Raw genomic sequence first — 22,010 nt, 5'->3', positions numbered from 1 at the left:
ATTTCCGACTGTTCTCACATAGACTGATTAGCATGATTATGCATTCGCAATAGTATGAACCATTATATGGGTGGTCAAATGTATATATTTATATTATCTATTATTTTAATTATTGTATAGTGCAATATATTACTCACTATTAAAGGATTGACTCCCCCATTAAATATTAATGACATTGTTATAAAATGATTTAAATTCACTTTAAATGTTAATTTTTATTGACAAATTAAAAAAACAAAAATATAAATATTTATATATTTATGACACAGTTATAATTATCTCAAGACAATTATGTTTATGACAGGTTTATGACCAGTTATGTTGTAATGGTAATGTCAAGAGGTATTATAATGTATTTGTTTGTCAAGTGGTCATAAAGACATCTCAGGCAATGTCAACTCTGCATTTAAAAAGACACAACTGAGTGAATAACAGTGTCATAAGCATGCATAAAATCTCATTCATATTCCAGAGATGACATGTCATGTTAAAAAGGGTGTCATTGCAGTCTTAAGAACACCTCATTCAAGGAAAGTGTTACCATTTATTCCAATATTTGTGAATCAGTGCAGTATGGTAGCTATAATTCTAGTCCTGTCTTGATAAACAACAACATGCAATAAAAAAATGACTGAATGAAATCTTCTCATTGCATCTGTCCATATTAACACTCTTCACCTTTCTCTTTCAGGCGTATACTGTACAAAACCAATATGGCATTCCACACTCAGAGGTAAGAAAACCACACACATGCTGCATAGCTTTCATTAGCTGAGTGTCCTTTTGTCAAGTAAATGAGCCTGTATTCACATGTGAATGAACTTCATGGTTCAATTCAATTATGTCTCCTGATAAGAGTAATAAAATCCTTTCATATGAACGAAGTGACATTTTCTTCCTCTTTTATCTCAGTTGGCTAAGTTGCACCAGTTGTCCATGCAGCAGGGTCTCGGCCCCATCGCTCAGGCCACGGCCACTCAAGTTCTGCCTGGTAAGTTTAGCAAATTTGAGGAAAATAATGGTCAGGTGTTTGAAAAAGAGTTGTTTCCGGACAGTCTCAAACATTTGAACTCCAACCTTTATTAATTAATTAAAGGGAGACTTTACTTTTTGGGAGGAATAGACTCATTTTACGACTCCCCTTGAGCAGGGAGTCCTGCTTTTGTGTCCAATTTTATTTGTCTGTCCCACGGGGTGTCCATTCATGGAGGGTGAGCTTCAGAGTTTAGCTTCAACCACTTTCGAAACACCTACCTAGATGTTTCCAGTCAGCCTGAACACCTTGATTAGCTTCTTCGGGTAAGTTTAAAGGAATACTTCCATTTTTAGAAATGGGCTCACTTTACAGCTCCCCCTGAGTTAAACAGTTGAGCTTTACAAGTATTTGAATCCATTCTGCTGATCTCCAGGTCTGGCAGAAGCACTTTTAGCTTAGCTTAGCATAATCATTGAATTGGATTGGACCATTAGCATTAGCAAGATTCAATCATTTCTTATTTAAAGAGTGGTAACAGTATTGCGTAATATCACTGTGCCTGCTGTAGCCATGGTATGACAGCAAAACCCCTTGATTAATATGCCAGAATGACATTTTGAGTCCTAGGCATATTACCCTAAAACTTAGTAAGTTAAGGCAACTCAAACCATTTGAGAAAAAAACGATTGCAAGAAACCATTTAAGTTCAAAACTAATCCTAATGGGTACCATGAACTTAATTCATTTGAGTAAATGAAGCAATCTTAGCACAGTAAAATCCATTAAATGAAGAGAACTTAAACCAACTGAGTACTGTAAAACCCAATAAGTTGAGGCAGCTCAAACCGTTTGAGGAAACTGATTGCTACCAACCATTTGAGTTAAAAAAAAAACAAATCAATATGAGTACTATGAACTTAATCCATTTAAGTTGAAGTAATGAGGTATTTAATGAACTCATTACCTTCAACACTGAGTTCAAAACTCTTTTCAAATGAGTAGAGTTAACTTTCAGTCAATTTTGAGTTAACTACACTGATTTCATTTGATTTAGTTGACTGTTGGGTTTTACAGTGTAGAACAGTGGTGCTCAACCCTGTTCCTGGAAATCAACCTTCCTGCAAAGTTCAGCTTCAACCTTGTTCAAACACACCTGTACCCATTAATTAGGACCTGAGCAGCACTTGAAAACTACATGCAGGTGTGTTTGATATGGGTTGCAACTGAGATCTGCAAGTAGGTCGATATCCAGGAACTGGGTTGGTCACGCTTGGTCTAGTAGATAGCAACTTTTCTTTTTCTGTCCGTCTTCCTACATGATGTAACTACAGAAGAGTAACGCTTAAAATAGGAAGGTTATCACAACTCATTTTGAATTGTTCGAATTAGATGCGAATGTTCTAATCTAATTCAATGATGTATGCAAAGCTAAGCTAAAAGTGCTTCCACCAAACTCGGAGATCAGCTGAATAGATTCAGAATGGATACAACTCAACTGTTAGGGGAGCTGTAAAGTGAGCCCATTTCCAAATAAAAAAATGGAGTATTCCTTTAAACTTACCTGAACCAGCTAATCAATGTGTTCAGACTGACTGGAAACATCTAGTGTTTTGAAAGTGGTTGAAGCTAAACTGAAGTTCACCATCCATGAATGGACACCCAGTGGGTCAGACTATAATAAAATTGGACACAAAAGCAGGACTTCCTATTTACGTGATTTAAATGAATCTGTAATTTGGGGAACAAGTGAGTTGACACCGATTTACACCGTTTAAGCTGTTTGACCAGGCTGGTTTTAGAGGGGTTTTTGGCCACTTCCAGGCTGGTTTCCAGCCATTTCCAGCCTGGTCTTAGCTGGTCAGGCTGAAAAATGACCAGCTAAAACCAGCTTGACCAGCCTGGTTTAAGCTGGACATAGCTGGTTTGGGCTGGGCTCCCAGTCTGGCTAGGCTGGTCAAGCTGGTGTTAGCTGGTCATCTCCCAGCCTGACCAGCTAAGACCAGGCTGGAAATGGCTGGAAACCAGCCTGGAAGTGGCCAAAAACCCCTCTAAAACCAGCCTGGTCAAACAGCTTAAACCAGCCAACCAACCTAGGCTGGTTTAAGCTGTTTTTTTTTTTTAGTAGGGTAGGTAAGTTGTAACCATCAAGGTGTTCAGACTGACTGGAAACATCGGGGTAAGTGTTTTGAAAGTGGTTGAAGCTAAACTCTGAAGCTCACCCTCTATGAATGGACACCCAGGGTCTGTTACACTCTGACATGGGTCAGGCTATAATAAAATTGAACACAGCAGGACTTCCTATTTTCGTGGTTCAGATGAATCTGTAATTTGGTGAAGTGAACTGACACCGATTCAAGGCCAGGAACAGTGTAAATGCATAGTAGGTTATTTGTCTGCTCAGTACAGTTTCTAGAGGAAAACTAAACTTCCAATTGACAGAACTCAAGTCCAAAACACCTAATATTTACCCTAAAGCACAAGTACTGTTTTAGCAGGGCTAAATCTCTGCTTGGATGTGACACAATTCCACTTGAGAACTCAAGCTTAAGCACATGAATTGAAACAGACCTCCCAAAGACCCAGAGGCCACCCAGGTTCAAGGTAATACACCTGAGCTCCATAGAGCATACGGCGCATGCAGATTACAGCTGCAAAAACGGGGCCAAGCTGTACAAGGCTCCACAGTCAGCTCCCGAGGCTTCACAGAGCCGTGACAAATGTCCAGCTAAAGCAAAAAGGAGGGACTTCCATTTTTCTAGCTCCCTGTTTTTTTTTCCGTCTTGCACACAACCAGACATCCAATTATACATGCACCCCGAGTTATTCAGCAGTGTACTTTAATATCTCCCCAACATTTGCAAAAGATTTGCAGAGTGGGTCTTCTCAAAGCCAAGAGACTGTCAAACATTATGGTAAATAAGCTCTTTTGGTGCAAATGTGAGAATCAAAAAGCCCCTTCGAGGAATTGAGTGGTCGAAACAAATGTAATAGTTGCCCCCCCATTGCTAAAATTACAAGAGCACATCCTATCATGATATGGCTGGGGAATTCGATTATGTCTGAGGTAAAAAGCTCATCAGTCAAGGCAATGTTTCAGTCTATTAAACAGGCCCCTGTTGGGCTGGGAGGCACTGCTGGGTCTGGCCCGCCTGCTGAGACAGGAAGGAAAAACAGGCTAGCTCTGTGCCCGTCATTAGCGGCTAGATGATAGCATCCAGCTAACTGGTAGGAGAACACTTAAAGGGATATAGAGTGGAGGAACTATGACGTCACTTCGATCGGCTGCTAGCATAAAACTGGTTCCCTCGTGAAAATCCCTATGGAATTTCCCATAGGCTTTTCGAAGATTGCAAATAATAAGCTCTGTGTTCAAACACTGTTCATTATACTTACACGTTTTGTCCAGCCAGATAATCCTCACATGAAAATACAACTTTGAACACTTTTGGATCTTAAATGCAAACGCAAGAATTGAAAAGCTAACATTAGGCTACAAACGGACTACAGAGCCCTGGGAGCGCTCGCCTGTGACGTCAGCACCACCCGCTACAGGCAACTTTTCAAGCTTATTTTTTAGAAATAATGTCCATGACAAAGAGCTAATCTCTATGTTTATTACATTATAATCCACGCTATATATTATAAACTAATAAATAAGCAAAAACACATAAACCCCTGTGTGCCTTTTGGATCGTTTTTACGTGGGAAATACATCTGTTTTGCTTTACGGTTGTTCTAAAAGTTTTAAAACTGTGTATAAATGTGCCTACATAGTATTATCATAAGACATATTTAAATAAGTGTATCGCTCGCGTGCACACAGCCTGCTTACCTCAAATAAATAATATAAAATAAAATAAATGATCAACAAATGAATCTTTCTCGACAGCCTTTACAAGTGAAGGAATTATCTGCACACAATCTGAATTCCCAATTAGAATAATACTACAAACTATAAAATACTATTCATGAAAATACCTAAATAACAGACAAATCCAAATGTCCAACACAAGCGTGCTGCGGTCCAGGCCAGATCAGCTCGATGACGTATAATGTCTCCGACACCGCCTGTAGTCCCATTTAGCAACTTGATAGCAACTGTCTTTTTATAGAAGCATTACAGATTTAAAAATTCAAGAGTGTGCTGTAACTGATGTGTTTTATGTCGTAGAACAAAACGTGAAAGTATTTTGAGTTTGTGTCAGCCACGAACCTTATTTAAGCGATTTTACTGAAACCCCATTGAAAAAACCCATTGACTTTGGGACGAGGGAAGCGGAACTGCTAAAATGCTAACTCGCTTCCGGGTTTTTGCATACCAATTGACGTCATAGTTCCTTTACTCTATTGTATACTCAGGATGAGAAGGAGAATTTGTAGCATAATGCTAATGATGGTTGTGAATCACAAATAGGCCTGTCGTCAAGCTAAGAGGCTATTGCAGTAGCTTACATTCAACAATATGTCTCCATCCAAAGACACCCGCTTCCAGTGTTATCACTCGATTGAATGGGCACTATCAACTGATAGAATATGGGCCAGTAGTGGCCTTCTGCGCCTACTAGTAGGCTTAGAAGGCTGTTATCATCCAACCACATGGTTAATCAGCTATACTGATAGAGAAAACTACAGATCTGTTTTTTTTTACAGTGCTGTGACGGTTGGGTTTAGGGTTGGGGTTGGGGTAGACGTTAATAAAATACAATTAATGGAAAATTTAATAAATAATTTTAATAATTATACACAGCCGAATGTGATCTACAGCTGATTAACCATAAGATGTGCTTTAACTGCAGACTGTCGGTATTTACATCCAAATCAGGCGAACGCTGTTGGAAATACAACTGTTTGCATATTTGCCTCCCATTTGTTAATGGACCAAAAGTAATTGGAAAGAATAATAATCATCAATTTTTTTTTTGCAAATCCTTTGCAGTCAATTACAGCCTGAAGCCTGGAGCACAGAGAAGCTGTGGTTTCATTGCTGGTGGTGCTCTGCCAGGCCTCTAATGTAACTGTCGTCAGTTCCTGCTTGTTCTTGGGGAATTTTCCCTTCAGTTTTGTCTTCAGAAAGTGAAATGCATACTCAATCAGATTCAGGTCAGGTGATTGACTTGGCCATTGCATAACATTCCACTTCTTTTCCTTCAAAAAATTTTTGTTTGCTTTTGCAGTAAGCTTTGAGTCATTCTCCATCTGCACTGTGAAGCGCCGTCCAATGAGTTCTGAAGTATTTGGCTAAATATTAGCAAAGAACATTGCCTGAAACACTTCAGAATTCATCCTGCTGCTTTAGTCAGCAACACATAATCAATTCATACAAGAGAACCAGTTTCACTGACATGCCCAAGCCATGGCACTACCACTACCATGCTTCACTGCTTAGGATCATGAGCAGTTCCTTTCCTTCTCCAAACTCTTCCCATCACTCTGGTACAAGTTGATCCTGGTCTCATCTGTCAAGAGGATGTTGTTACAGCACTGCGAAGGCTTTTTCAGAACTCTAATCTGGCCTTCCTGTGTTTGAGGCTCACCAATGGTTTACATCTTGTGGTGACCCCTCTGTATTCACTCTGGCGTAGTCTTCTCTTGATTGTTGATTCTGACACACATACACCTACCTCCTGGAGAGTGTTCTTGATCTGGCCAACTGTTGTGAAGGGTGTTTTCTTCATCAGTTCTTCAGTCCTCCACCACAGTTGTCTCCATGTTCTTCCGGGTCTTTTGTTGTTTCTGAGCACACTGGTGTGTTCTTTCTTTTTAAGAGTGTTCCACACAGTTGTTTTGGCCACGCCTGATATTTTTGCTCTCTCTCTCTCTCTCTCTCTGATGGGTTTGTTCTGTTTCTTCAGCCTAATTATGCCTTGCTTAACAGATAGTGACAGCTCTTTGGATCACATCTTGAGAGTTGACAGTAACATTCAAAATGTCAACAGCACACTTGGGATGAACTCTGGAGCTTTTATCTGCTCACTGTAATTGGGATAATGAGGGAATAACACACACCTGGCCATGGAACAGCTTAGAAGCCAACTGTCCAGTTACTTTTTGGTCCCTTAACAAGTGGGAGGCACATGTGCAGACTGTTGTAATTCCTACCGCGTTCACCTAATGTGGATGTAAATCCCCTTAAATTAAAGCTGACAGTCTGCAGTTAAAGCACATCTTGTCAGTTTAATTTCAAATCGATTGGGTTGGTGTATAGAGGCAAACATGTTAGAATTTTGTCAATGTCCAAATAGTTATGGACTTCACTGTATGTGCAGTTTGGCAACATTTGTTAATGCGATTTCCAATATGCACATAAAAAAAGGTGGAGGGAAGCATTACATAGTGTAACTTGAGTTTGTTATGAGAGTTTGTTAGTTGCACAGCCATTGGGTTTTGAGGTCAGAGGGTATCACTGAAAAGCACCTTGACCGAGCCGAAAAGCTCAGCTTTATTTATTTTTCCTTTTGAAAGAATGTAATCTGTGCAGAACCAACCTGATTTTCCAAAGTAAAGACCTGGGGCCTCATGTATCAACGCTGCGTACGCACAAAAACTTTGCGTACACCAGGTTTCACGCTCAGAATCGCTCACGTTTGGATTTACTAACAATGAACTGAACGTGGGAATGTGCGCAGCTCCACGGCAGCTTTATGGCTGGCGTACGCACATTTTTTGTGCGTGTCTGGTTTATTTCCATTGGCGACTCTTAGAGGCAGTTGTGTTAAATTCCTCTCTACAAAGTGTCTGAGCCTTGCAATGGCAGCTGTATGAGACGGGTTCATCTAGCAGGTATATAAGGTTTGCATACCATACAGTTGACCAGCTAAACATTAAAGCGCAATTTGCAGCGGTCGCCTGTTTTCCCAATGTAATCTGAGCTATCTACCGCACACACATTGCTATAAAGACACTATCTGAAGATGAATTTGCATGTATGAATCAGAAACATTTCCATTCAATAAATGTGCAAAAAAATATGATGCACAAACTTATTAATTATTCCTACTTGTCTTTCTCGTGATAAATAGTTGCCAAAATCTGATATGTAGCGGGGGAAAAATAAGAAAGAGTTTATCAGACGCTGGATTCGAACCAAGTTCATGCTCGAACGTGTCAAAACATATTGACCTGCGTCTTACGAGCTGCGCCACTGAGACTGTTAAGAGTACTGCAACATTTTACACCTATAAATCACACTATTTCTTTTTTAATTCACTCGGTGCGATGTTCAGACCCAACTGTGTTAACCGCATCAGCTAAACCAACTATTGTTAATTCCGGAGAACAAACTTGCAAATAACACCGCTTTTCTCTGGTCTACCTCCGAAAGGAGCACCTCCAATTCACATTCTGTTCAAAGTTTCTCTTTTTGCTTGCTTTTGTCTTTGCTTTTTCGTTGGGTTTTGCCAAAGTAGAGTCATTAGCATATTCATACGGGGGAGGAGGCAGGGAGGGGTTTTGTGCTCGTGCATGTTGCGCTCAGTTTCACGTTCATTCAGATGTACAAAAGAATATGCGTGAGATTCGGTGTACGCAGTGTTTCATACATCTGAATTTTTTTTCTGCGTACGCACATTTACAGCTTTGTGCGTACGCAATGTTTTAGTATGATATCCACGCAAGTCTTCGTACATGAGGCCCCTGGCTTTTATGTCAATCAGCTAAATAGGTAGTTGGTTAAATCAAACATGTTACAATTCTATTTGATACCACTGGTTCGATGCAACGATGCTAAGGCAAAGTCTACCAGAGTCAAATCAGTCTAAATTATTTCACTGTTCTTCCTTCGCATGTGAGGAAGAAAATGCACTGTGCTGACGGGAGACAATAGCATATCCTGAGATTACTTTCCTCCACATAAGGTCAAAAGAGCTTCGGTCAAATGTAGAACTCACTCACTGGAAAAAATAAAGGAAAATATAGAAGCAAACAAACTAGTGTACTGTACAGCGAATTCTCCTATGGTTTGTTAGCTTGGCACTCTTTTCTTTTCCAGCAGGCATCGAGTCCAGCTCCCAGACAGCATCACAAGAACTTCTCATTCCAAATGACGTAAGTGCTAAAACTTTTCTTTGCAAGCATCCTATTACTCATGATGCTAACTGATATTCTACATCAAGATTTGATTACGCCTCAGAAGATGTCGTATGGCTGTTTTAGAGTGTAGGAAAACCTGTTCGTAACTCGTTAACACATTTTTTAATTGCTCAGAGTGGTGTCAGGAACACAGTTTAACAAAAAAATAGGCCAGTTTATGTTCCATAGAGCACTGATTCCCAACCCTGTTCCTGAAGGGACACTAACAGTACATATTTTGGATGTCTCCCATATCTGACCCATCTGACTTTAGGTTTTGAAATCTCTTCTCATGTTCTGATGAGTTGATTCAGATGTGTTTGATTAGAGAGAGGTTGAAAATGTGTACTGATGTTGTGCCTAGAGGAAGAGGGTTGGGGAACCCTGCCTTAAAGAGTTAAAGAGGTAATTCCCCCCAAAAGAAAAATCTTCCGGAGACCTTTGTTAGTCTTTGTATCACAAATTAAAGGGCACATAGTTTACCCCTTTTTTATGATTTAATATTAATATTATGGTTCTTCTGAGTGTGCCAGTTTAGGTTCTGTTCACAGTTCAGATGTTTTTATTATAATGTGTTTAACAGTGTCATGTTGGGGGTGTTTACACAGTTTGCTGTTTAGGGGCGTATTGCTTCACTGTTTCGGCTTCCCGCCCTACGTAACAAGGGGGCGGAGCCAAGAGCTCCCACGCTCTGTGTTTGCAACAGACAAGCTGACAGTCAGAGGGAGAAGCTAAGCTATGCTAGGATGAGCATTCAGCCGTACATGTATGAGTCGGACACAGAGCAAGCAGAGAGTACAAAATCATGTGTTTTGTATAGTCTCGGTGTAAAAGTGCCGAGCTTGTACACCGAGACTAATAACCACACACACTGAATGAACTTAAGCTCAGCCGAGTGCATGCCGACAGAAACCCATGCAGCGCCGAGCCGCTGACCTGAATCTCGCTGCGTGCAGCCTGACAGAAACCCACGCAGCGCCGAGCCGCTGACCCGAAGCTCGCAAAAGGTACAAGCAATAATTCCGATTACAGCGATAATGTGGAGAATATTGATCTTGTGTTCAGCCCAATAAGCTTTTCATCCAAAAATAGAGCGCGGGTGTTCCTTTAGTGATATCGCTTTGACTCACACGCTGAAAATGGCGGACGTGATAAAAGAAACTGAGGATATGATCGTGACGCAAGGCTGTCAATCTATATTGGTGGGTGGGGGGACTGCTCTCCTATGTAAAGTTGCGGTCGGCCTGAAAACCGCTCCAATTGGTCCAACGTTTTTTTTTTGTAAAATTGAAAAAAAGTAGTGTGGGTGTTTATATCACCCCAATATGACGGTCTTTAAACTATATATACACACATGTCTGTCCAAACAGCTTGAAAATTAGATTTTTCACCATAGGTGCCCTTTAAGATATTTTAGGTGGAATCAGAGAGCTCTCATCTTCCATAGACTACAATAGTCAGAGGACTCTCAAAGTAAAAGGAACTAATAACATCAAAAATCAGCCCAAGGCAAGAGACATGGAGACATGGGGGAGATTGATTGACAATGGTCTACAGCCAATCAGGACACAGAACACAATGTGCTGTAAAAAAACATAGCATGTTAAATTGCATTAAAAAAAAATCTGCAAAACTGATGGCCGTGAAAGGTGCACCATGTTATAGCGATGGACCGATGTGCTTCCTTTGCGGTTCTTACTGTATTTTGCCCTTTCCCTCATTCATAATAATGCATATAAACCATCTTTGTTTATCTATAGTCTTTGATTACAGTCAACAGCACAACGTAGGGGCGAGCGAGCTTTCGGATTTCATCTAAAATACTTCATTTGTGTTCTGAAGATAAACGAAAGCCTCTGGGATTTGAGTGACATGAGTAATTAATAACATCAGTTTTATGTTTGGTGTGCACGAAACCGCTAAGTTGAGAGCACCACTCACGCTCCTCTTCGGCCATGCAGAAATCCTGCTTTATTCCAAAGGAATCGACTTCAGTCTTTTTCATCTGTCCACCCCCTGCTCTGCCAGAAGAGCTTCACAAGATCCAGTTCAATCCTGTCATGGCGTCTGACATGCTTAGCACTCCTCTGCTGTCAAAACAGAGCGGGGTAAATAAAGCCAGAGCCTTTTGTCGGAGCTCTAGGTTGTGGTGCAGACCGTCCACCCAAGAGGCCTACAGGACGTTCCCTTCATGCCTGCTGACCGGGGCTCCCTCTCGCCTCCATGTCTCCCTGAGATCACAGGATTAATCGGCCAGCTGTGGATTCTGACCATACTTAATACATAATTTCAGCTCCCATGCTTTTGTTATTTTAGGGCCTCATGTCAATCATGCTGTCATAATCCACGTTTGCCTGGAGTTTTAAAGCCAAGGCTGTTCATGTAAGAAGTTTCTCGTAAACTTTTCTCATTATTTTTTACTGTGCAGCAGTGAGTCCTGAGACCTGTATTGCTCCATGTTTTGTTTGAACGTTGTTGTACATAAAGTTGAGGGCAAAATTATTAACCCTCATGTGAAATTTGTATTCTTTAACAGAGAAAGGACAATTTCCCAGTAATTCCTTTTATATTATTTATTCTGGGAAAATGTTATTTATTTAATGTTGGCTTGAATAAAACCAGTTTTAACAAAAAAAACAAAAAAATCAATATTATTAGCACCCTTAAGTAATAAACATTCACCGGCCATTTTATTAGGTACACCTGTCCAACTGATTGTTAACACATCTGCTGCAGTTCAAAGCGAGCATCAGAATGGGCAAGAAAGGGGATTTAAGTGACTTTGAATGTGGAATGGTTGCCAGACGGGCTGCTCTGTGTATTTCAGAAACTGCTGAAATCTACTGGGATTTATCTCTAGGGTTTACAGAGAATGGTCCGACAAAGAGAAAATATCCAGTGAGCGGCAGTTCTGTGCAAATGACTTGTTGGTGCCAGAGGTCAGAGGAGAATGGCCAGACTGGTTCCAGCTGATAGAAAGGCAACAGTAACTCAAATAAGCACGCGTTATAACTGAGGTCTGCAGAAGAGCATCTCTGAACACACAACACATCCAACCTTGAGGGGGATGGGCTACAGCAGCAGAAGACCACACTGGGTGCCACTCCTGTCAGCTAAGAACAGGAAACTGAGGCCCCGTTTACACTAGTACGTTTTAGTTTTAAAACGGTGTTTTAGAATGAAAACGATCCGCGTCCACACTCGCGTTTTACCCAGCGTTTCTGAACTGCTCTCCGTCCACACCAAAACGCTAAAAACGCACATCACGTGACCACACAGACGCTCTCGGGCAAGCGCTGCAGCCCATCTACCCAGATGAGAGCTCTGCTAGTCGGACTTCTCATCAAGCATCTCCCGCTGGATCTAATCTCACTATATTTATTAAACGGGATATTTCATTTATCTTGTTGTCTTTATCTAACGACATATTCCCTGACTTTGGGCATTGGAATCTATTACTTGTTCTCAGGTAACGTGTTTTGGCTGAGCGCAAAGATAAGTTAATGATTAATGTAACCACGTACATTCTGTATATTGACTGATCGCTTGCCTTTATTTCCTATAATGTATAAACTTATTGTATGTTATACTTTTAAAATGGCCATTATCGATTCTTAAAACTGATACTCAGCAAAAGAGAGGGTGTGTTTCGTATTTTCACTGAAATTGAAAGGAGGCAGTTGTTATCGGCTCCGTTTTGTTATAAATATCCACACAGTGAAGATGATGCTCATATATGCAGCACGACGCCTCAACATGTCTGCTGTCTAAGTTGCTAATATTAAAATGAAAATAGGCAGTTCCTTAAATCATGTTTACATTTTATTGTTGAGAAAGTGAAACAACGAAGCCAGGGTGATGTGAATGAAGTTATAAAGTACACTGTTCCCTTTGAAGAATTACCCGTCTCCTCGGTATAGTCTGCTTTTCCATATCAAACTGAGAAGAAGAGACTGCAGCCATGATCAAACTTGCGAAGTCTGAACTTACACGGAGAAGATGCAGGACTGAACTGTGCGTGTTAGGCTACTTAATATTCAGGAAAAGCCCCAATCAGAGAGGCGAACGTCTGCAGCCCCGCCTCCGTTTTCAGATGTCTCCGTTTTCCATCATCCACACTGAGACGGAGCTGCAGCGTTTCAGAATGAAAACAGCCTCTCCAGCGTTTTCGAAACGCTCCGTTTTTGGCGCTCGAGAACTCCGGCGTAGTGCGGACGGTTGGCGTAACCGTAGCAAAACTTATGCGTTTTCAAACTAAAACGCATTAGTGTAAACGGGGCCTGAGGCTACACATCACACAGGCTCACCAAAACTGGACAATAGAAGATAGGAGAAACGTTGCCTGGTCTGATGAGTCTCCATTTCTGCTGCCACATTTGGATGGTCGGGTCAGAATTTGGCATCAACAACATGAAAACATGGATCCATCCTGCCTTTTATCAGCGGTACAGGCTGCTGGTGGTGTAATAGTGTGGGGGATGCTATTTAAAGGGTTAAGCCAGTTCTGAAGGCAAAAATAGGTCCCCAGTACTAGTAAGGTGTACCTAATAAAGTGGCCAGTGAGTGTATAATAGTCAACATTTGAATGGAATCAAAAAAAGTTTTTTCAAAACAGTCCCAAGACAAGAATGAGCATGATTTAGTAGTTTTAGGGCAACTTTCATGAAAGGTTTTGATCTTGGTCAAATGTTGACTGCTGTAATTTTTTGAACAAGCCATTGTTGTGTTTTGTGTCCAATGACTTCCATAATGACCCTACAGTAACTTGCCTAGTTAACCTAGACAAACCTTTAAATTGCCCTTAAACTGCATACTTGTCTCTAGCAAAAGGAATGAAAATGTGACTAGATCTACTCATTTGATATCCAACTGGACGTATTCATAGTGGGGAAAATACATTTTGAACACATCACCATTTTTCTCAGAAAACATATTTCTAAAGGTGCTGTTGACTTGAAATGTTCGCCAGATGCTGGTGACAACAAAACAAATCCATATATGCATAAAACAATATTAATTAGTTTACAAATGAAGTTATGTGTAATTAAATGGAATGACGCAGGGAAAAAGTGTTGAACACATGAAGAAAGGGAGGTGTAGTTGGGCAGTGAAAGCCCAGGCAGCAGTTGAAATCTCTTAGTAGTTCTTTATCAACCCTCTGCCCTTCCTCAGTGTAAATGAATATCAGCTGCTTCAGTCCAACATCAATATTAGGAGGAGGATGAAGATGAAACCAGGGTGGACATTTCAGCAAGACTCTAAAGCTTGGTTTATACTCGACGCGTCCACTAGTGCGCTTGAGCGTGCGCTGCAAATTTGACGTCATTGCAGTGTTAGCGGAAGTTTGCTTTGGGTGCGTGCGACATAATTTCGGCTGGCGGTTTTTGAGACTCGAGCGAGCTGTGTGCGCGTCGCCGGGTTTGAGTTGAGTTGAATGTGAATCACTTTAAAGAGATTTTGTCTGAAACAGGTACGCCTGTACAGACATCTTTATAATCTGTGATCATAGAGATTACCAGATGATCAATAATCCTTGGCTAGAAATTGCAATAGCCGTGGAAAATGATGAAAGTTTTTGTTGAAAAGTTTGGATAAACTTGAGGAATAAGTTTGTTTATGCCAAAAGAGGCCATGGCAAAAGTGGAGACCCGGGCACACAATTACAGAAATCTGTAATTTTTCCACCAGTCAAAGGTTTAACACTGATGTATTTGTTGCAATTTTTAATTGAAAACAATTTAATAGTTACAAAATAGAAAAGAAAGGAATATTTAATATCTGTTTACAATATACCGATGGCCTGTTTTTCTAGGCTTTATTGGTGATAATGGTCAGGATTGTTGGAGAATTATTGCCTTTTTAGCATAAGTATAGGACAGAAACTAGCCAGACAGTAATGTGTGAATTGTGGAGTGAGCTAAATCTAAACAAACATCTGTATTTTTTAGTAAGTTTACCTTTTTTGCTTTATTCTTAATATATATTAGAGCAACTCATGTTCTCGTCATTAATATTTTAATCCACTTTAAAAGTTAAAACTGTCCGAGAAATTAACAAAAACAAGTGATGCAACAAAGTTTGATTTAAAAAAAAAAATCTTGAATGGTTATAAAAATGCGTATAATCATTAAAATTATTCATAAAAACAATAAAAATAATTTGTTTAAAAATATTGAATGGTATTAATGATATGTCAAAGTTCCGGAAACTTCCTACTTCTACATCTATCCGTCTGATTTTACGGTGGGTTTCTTTTGACCGCCCCCTGTCGTTTTAAAGAATATCACAACGGCGAATGCGGCAGGTATAAAAGCCACGTCTGTTTCGCAAGGTGCGTGCGCAGTCAGCGGATGTGCGCAATGTGGCGCCAGGTGAAAGTATAAATCCAGCTTCAGATGCTCTTATAGAAAGAAAATCAAGCTGTAGAATGGCCCAGCCAATCACCTGATCTCAATCCAATAGAAAAAAAACAGAATAAAGTATAGATTTGATAGACAAGACCCACCGAAGCATCAAGATTTTAAAACTCTGTTGAAGTCTGTTAGAAACTCACAGCTGAGCAATGCATGAGGCTTCATTCTCCATATGAGAGGCATCTTTAAGCTGCAGCACCAAAAAAGCCTTTATATAAAGTATGAAACACATTTTAGTAGTTCAGAGCTTTCTCCTTCTTTCGTTCTATCTTAAATGCACATCATTTTGTCAGATATTTTTTGTTTTATTTTATATTTATGCTTATATTGTTTGGGTTTTTAACAAAATCTGCTCCAATACCGTCAGCAACTCCCACAAAAAAAACACATGAGGTCTTTAATACTTCCCCCCACTGTATGTATCCTCTACTGTATGTGAAGTACTTCTTACTCTGCGCTGTTTATCTGTCTAAATATTGTATCAGTGACGATAAATACCACATCAGCATTTCTTGAGCACAAATTGAGTGAGTGAATTATCTAAAGTAACCCTGTACAAGCGAAATCTCCCACCACCTTGATGCGCGCTAACAAAGACTCAGCTCTTATCAAATTGACACTATAGCTGCGGATAAAACCTGACTTCCTGAATGCATTCATTAGCTGCTAGACCTCATTTCTCAACCTCGCGATAAACTTCAAAGAAGCTTTGCCCGTTTCTCCGATCAAGTGCTAATTTAGCATGCTTGTACATTCATATGCCTGCATAAAGCCATAAACAGGGCGAATGGAAGCATGTATTATTGAAATTCCCTCACAGCGATGTAATTCCAAGGCAAGGCGACATCAAACAGACATCAAACGGCTGGCAGACTAAGTTGTTTATCATTCGCAATCAGGTTTCTCTCTATAGAGGAGCAGTTGCAGTTTCTCCATACTGAAGCATCCCCCCCTATATCGCCTGAAACACCTCACGATTAGATTGGGAGCAGATCCGTGCTAGAGAGCAGTGGCAGCGGATTCGGCTGGGATTATAATTCAGACCTGTACTGTTTAGATATTTGCCTTGCGAGAAGTGCACGAGACTGTCGGTGACACCAGTTTTAGCTGGTAGGCAGTGTTGGGAGTAAAGGCTTGAGGAACACGTCTTTGCTTCTAAAAACACAAGAGTCAGCACTCAGGTTTAGTTTGAGAAAAGCACATCATACAATGGCACGGTGACTCAGTGGTTAGCACAGTTGCCTCCAGCAAGAACATCACTAGTTCAAGTCCCGGCTGGGTCAGTTGGCATTTCTGTGTAAGTCTGCATGTTCTCCCTGTGTCCGCGTGGGTTTCCTCTGGGTGCTGTGGTTTCAGTCCAAACACATGAGCTATAGTGGAATTGATTAACAAAATTATGCATGAGTGTAGTGTGTATGGATGTTTCCCAATACTGGGTTGCAGCTACAAGGGCATCTGCTGTGTAAAACATATACGGGAATAGTTGGTGGTTCATTCCACTGTGGTGAAATATAGACTAAGCCGAAGGAAAAAAAGAATGAATGAAAACGCACATCATTAAGCATAAGCATGAAACCCGGTGCCATTTTAGCACCGGAACTTTTGTAACCGAAATGTACCGGATTAAATCAGCAAATTAATTTTGGTGCCTAATTTCATGGTGCCTACTTATCCTGCGACAAGAACGTAAGAAGCATCAAGGGGTGCATCAAAGACACACAGAGGTACACGTTGTCACACCATCTCTAACATTTAATTCTGAAAAACTTCGATGTGATCAACTGGCGATGTGATGTTTGTTCTTGTTGCTTAGGAAACGGATAGACACAACGCACGCAGTACAGCGTATTCGGTGAGCGAAAGCGACTCTCTTCTGATCAACACGCATGTTCGCGTTCATCAAATTTGCTTAAACTAAGCATTCTAAAGCGTATTTTACAAGCAATGACTCTGACACTGCAACATTAAGCTTTACAAAAGTTGCGCGTAAGGAGAAACACGTCAAACTTAATGACACATTTGAGGGCTCAAAGGCAGAGAAATGCACCGTCTTTGACATAATCTGGCACTTTCAATGAGTACTGTACGTACATGGACACCAATGCTCCGATTTTAATATGATTTAGACAATACTCTGATTTAGAGTCTAGACTACCATGTAAACAGTGATTTTTGATAACCTTAAAAGGACCACAGGCATCTGCGTTGCGAAATGCAGAGGTTTTTTTTCTGTCCATTTAGCGTGCGGTATCAAATTCCATTAAAAGAGCACTCTTCCACCAGTCCCTTTGTCAACAAGCTTGGCCCCCCCCTAAATTTGGATGCGTATTTTTGTGTCAAAACGCCACGAAGAAGCGAGATCAGTCAGTGACAGTGCTGCGCACATTAGCCTAGTTTTCCGCTTTGTCAAAGGTTGACGCCAAAATTGAAACAGGTAATAGTGATTTTAACACTTAGTATGGGAAGTCCTCGGCTGTGCAGGCACCATTATTAATCAGAAATGTAGTGTACATAGTTTTACGTGCAGTATTGAATTTACAAACAGTTGGCAAAGACCAAAGAACGGATGTAACACATTGATCAAATGTAATTTTCAGTCATGCTCATGTAAAAGTCATATTCAACTTAGTTTTGCTTCATTTATTTATTTTTGATTTTCATCTTTAACACATGATTTATTTACAACTCATTTTTAAACATAAAAGTTTAACTAATTTCTAATATCTTCTTTTTTATCTTCCCCATGGTGACAGACAGTGCATTACATTCTACTAGTTATATATAACATTTAAAAGATTTTGTCAAACAAAAGATTTTTCTAGAGTCATCCACCCTAATTTTGTGGCTCAGAAGTATCAGTTCAGGCACCGTTTTGGCACCGGTACCGTTTTAAAAGTAGCGATTTTGCACTTAGCATTTAGCATTTCCGTATCGTAATATCCCCAATTACCTGACCCTAAGCATGACTGTATCCGGACACAGCGCATGAGCGCCTGTAATCAGAAGCTTGTAACAGTTGTCCCACTTCAAAGCTTTTCTGATTGATCCACTGCTTTAGAACTGACAGTAATGAGCCCCACTGCATTTGAGGATCTTTTAACTTTAATGTAAGCATTAGCTGTGACTGTTTTTATTCTGTATTGTGTTGTAGTTCCCAGAAAAATGGAACATTAAAATGAGTAAACAGTGGCTTGTTTTTTTTCTACTGCGAGCTGAATGAATGCAGTAAAGTAGGCGTGTCCTTCAGAAAGATAGAGGAAAGGGTATTGGGAGAGTTCTTACAATCTTATGGCTCGTTTGCACTGACTGGTACAGTACGGTACAGTTCGGGTCGGTACAGGTCACCTTTATCAGGCTTGCGTTTCCACTACCAAGGGTACCCCTTTTGGTGGGGGTGGTGTATGACAAAGTTTCAGTCGACGTCATTTTCGCTCGAGAAAATGTCTGCAATAAAGCTGCACAGGTCGTTCACATATCATATAAAAGGCACTTCTCACAAAACAGATGCTTTACACACATAAATACTTGTGTATAAATGTTTATTACTAACTTTTCTATGAACATGAGTTGATTATAACTGCAGATCAATGACGGTGTGAGATAGCCTACTGTAACATCTGTAATTATATTAAATAAATAAATAAATGAACATATATAAACACATACAGACCCTTACCGTCTCCGATATGTTACCAACTACAGAAGAACTACACAAAGCAGACATTTTGTGATTAATTGGGTTCAAAACAACACAAAGTATAGCTTACAGTCAGTGAAAACCTCTCATCTGTGTCTGTAATCTTCAGCAGCACATGTCATGTAGCCTCTATTAGAGTCATTCCATCATTCCCAGTTCATATTAGTCCAAAATGTGATAATAAAGATTAAAACAAGGCAGTTTGTTCACGTTTGCTTAAGAAATAACGTGCTCCTTGGCTTCGCCTTTTTTTTCTGCGCTCCACTCTCGCGTTTGTCCTTTGCTTTCTGAATGTGTTACTCTCGCGTTTGTCAGCTTCTCATAGGATCGGGTTTCCAAAGCTTGTCAATAATCAAGCGCACGTTATTATTATCAGCTCAAAAAGTTTGTTATTTCAGTTAGAGACGTGCGGCGAGCGCAAGAAAGAAAGCGAAACCACTCAGGCTTCAGACTGGCTTGTAAAAAACTACGCGGCACTGGGTAAATCTGCTCTTCTCCATGGCTTTGTGGCTGTTTATCAAGACAACGACAGGGTTTGTTTGAGCCCGGATCGACCATGGCTGCATATATATATATAATTCCGCTGTAATCTCTCGCTGTGTATTTCAAACATGGCGGGTCCTTTGTTTACATTCTGGCATGTTGAGTCAACGAATGACGCATCTCTGTTAACCAATAGTGTTCAGCTGCGCGTGTAGCTCCACCTTTTGGGACCCTTTCTGCAGTTTGGGACCCTTTCGAAAGGGTGTCGAAAAAGTGGTACGGTACGGTCGGTACGCCATTTGACAGTGGAAACGGCCATAAAAGCGTACCAAACCGAACCGTACCGTACCACTCAGTGGAAACGGGCCTTAACAGACTCCGACTCCTCCTCACCATTTCTGTTTGTTGTCGTAGCGCTGTCCAACACACGTAGTGCCTGACAGTTGGAGGGTGTGTGGTTAAGTTTGTTAGCCACGCCCAATAGCTCAGACAGATATGAGAATTTAACTTAAAACAAACAAGACGCGCATTTTCAAGATTTAATAAAAGATTTTAATGTCAAAAGACTTGAACACATCTGTTAAGCGCGAATCTGCAATAAAAAAAACAATAGAAAACTAGTACATTGAAAAGAAGAAATGCATTCTGTGTGAACGGCCCTTAACCCATTGTAAGGTGATTACAGTAGTTAATTACTTTTAGCTATAGTACTATACTGCATTACTAAAGTGTTTTTTTTTGTGTTTGTTTTTGTATTGATATGACTACAATTTCGGTAATGAAATTTTAAACAACGCATTTTAACCTAAAAAGCTTTTTTAAAAAATGCATTAACACCATGAGACATTCACGCGGCACACACCAGTGAGTAAGGTAATCGGTGAGCAAAATAGTATGTTTGTTTACGGTTGCTGGAATTATCACATGATTTTACAAAGCAAAAATCCAGCAAAATCTCTGTCAAATCCTGCAATCACCAGGTAAGCTATTCAATATGGCTGCTTGTTCAACCTACTTATTTAAAATAATCTGAAACTACACAATTCTTAAGGTTTTTAGGGTCAGTTTAATCACTATATGTTAAATCCACACAAATTTGTAAATACGATAAAGTTAACTCAGTCCATTTGTATTGGAACGACATGGAGCAGCGCGGTGGCACAATGGGTAGCACAATCGCCTTACAGTAAGAAGGTCGCTGGTTTGAGCCTCGGCTAGGTCAGTTGGTGTTTCTATTTGGAGTTTGCTTGTTCTCCCCGTATTGGCGTGGGTTTCCTCTGGATGCTCCGGTTTTCCGTCCAAACACATGCGCTATAGGGGAACTGGGTAAGCTAAGGTGTCCGTAGTGTATGTGTGTGAATGAGTGTGTTTGGGTGTTTCCCAGTGATGGGTTGCAGCTGAAAGGGCATGTGCTGCGTGAAGCATATGCTGGATAAGGTGGTGGTTCATTCCGCTGTGGCGACCCCATATTAATAAAGGGACTAAGCCGAAAAGAAAATTAATGAAGGAATGTATTAGTGTGTGTGTGTGCGAATGAGTGTGTATGGGTGTTTGCCAGTACTGGGTTGCTGCTGTAGGGCCATCCATTGAGTAAAACATTTGCCGGAATAATTGGCGGTTCTTTCCACTGTGGTGACCACTGAAATAGAGACTTAGCTGCAGTAAAACGAATAACTGAATGAACTTAAAAGCAGTGTAAGGCATTCAAATTCTCAGAGCAAGTAATATTGTAATGTAACTAATTACGTGACAGTATCTAGAAACTAATTGCTCAGCTCCGCTGGCAGGAGATGTGTCCTCGCTTCCCAGATTTCAGATTTAAAGCCTAAAGAAGAAGATTCGCCTAAAATAGAGCCATCTCCAGCTCGGATTGGGAGCATGTACCTGTCTCTTGCATTGGACAGATCTGACCCATAGCTTGAGGCATGATTCCAGTGGAAAGAAAGAAAGAAATCGATAAAACAGAGCTAACCAAAGTTTTGAGTTGTGTTGTTGAATGTTGGAGGAGGTTGTGTGGGAGTCTAACGCTTCGCTTCTTAAGGACGGATAATTGAAAGAGGTTTTTTAAAAATGAAGGATGTCATATGTGGCGCAGTGCTCGCCGGAATCTTCTACGTCAGGGTGGCAGCGAGACCTGGCGGTATACGAGCACTTAGCCACAATCAGCTGAGCCATTAATAGCCGCCGGGCACCAGGGAGAGAGCGCTGTGACAAATCAGGAGCTTTGACGTCCGTATGACTCGTGAGGAAAGGAATGCTTTGTGGAGCAATTCTTGCCCACATAATCCAACTCAAAGTGAGGGGTGGGGGCTGGGATGCAGAGGATGACAAAAGACAAGCTGCCAGTCATTTGAATGATAAACAGTCAAGTCAA

The 22,010-nt window shown here is 40.6% G+C and overlaps 1 protein-coding gene across 10 annotated transcripts in view; it reads left to right on the top strand.

Annotated features, from left to right (window-relative positions):
• Positions 1-22,010, top strand: part of pcbp4 (poly(rC) binding protein 4) — a 206,485-nt gene that overhangs the window by 171,644 nt on the left and 12,831 nt on the right. For 4 of the 10 annotated variants that reach the window (XM_087302553.1, XM_087302558.1, XM_087302551.1 and 1 more), the window contains 3 exons: positions 692-733; positions 913-991; positions 8,967-9,019. In XM_087302553.1, coding sequence (XP_087158679.1) covers positions 692-733; positions 913-991; positions 8,967-9,019 — 174 coding nt within the window. Of the gene's footprint in view, positions 1-691; positions 734-912; positions 1,022-3,034; positions 6,819-8,963; positions 9,020-22,010 lie in introns of those variants that run through there. The other 6 variants (XM_087302552.1, XM_087302557.1, XM_087302554.1 and 3 more) reach the window with 2 other exon arrangements.

Source organism: Danio rerio, chromosome 22 (genome assembly GCF_052040795.2).
Source record: "Danio rerio strain M-AB ecotype USA chromosome 22, GRCz13ab, whole genome shotgun sequence".
In the NCBI taxonomy this organism is placed as follows: Eukaryota; Metazoa; Chordata; class Actinopteri; order Cypriniformes; family Danionidae; genus Danio; species Danio rerio.
Note: the sequence above shows the minus strand (reverse complement) of the source record. Positions and strands in the feature narration are given on the sequence as shown.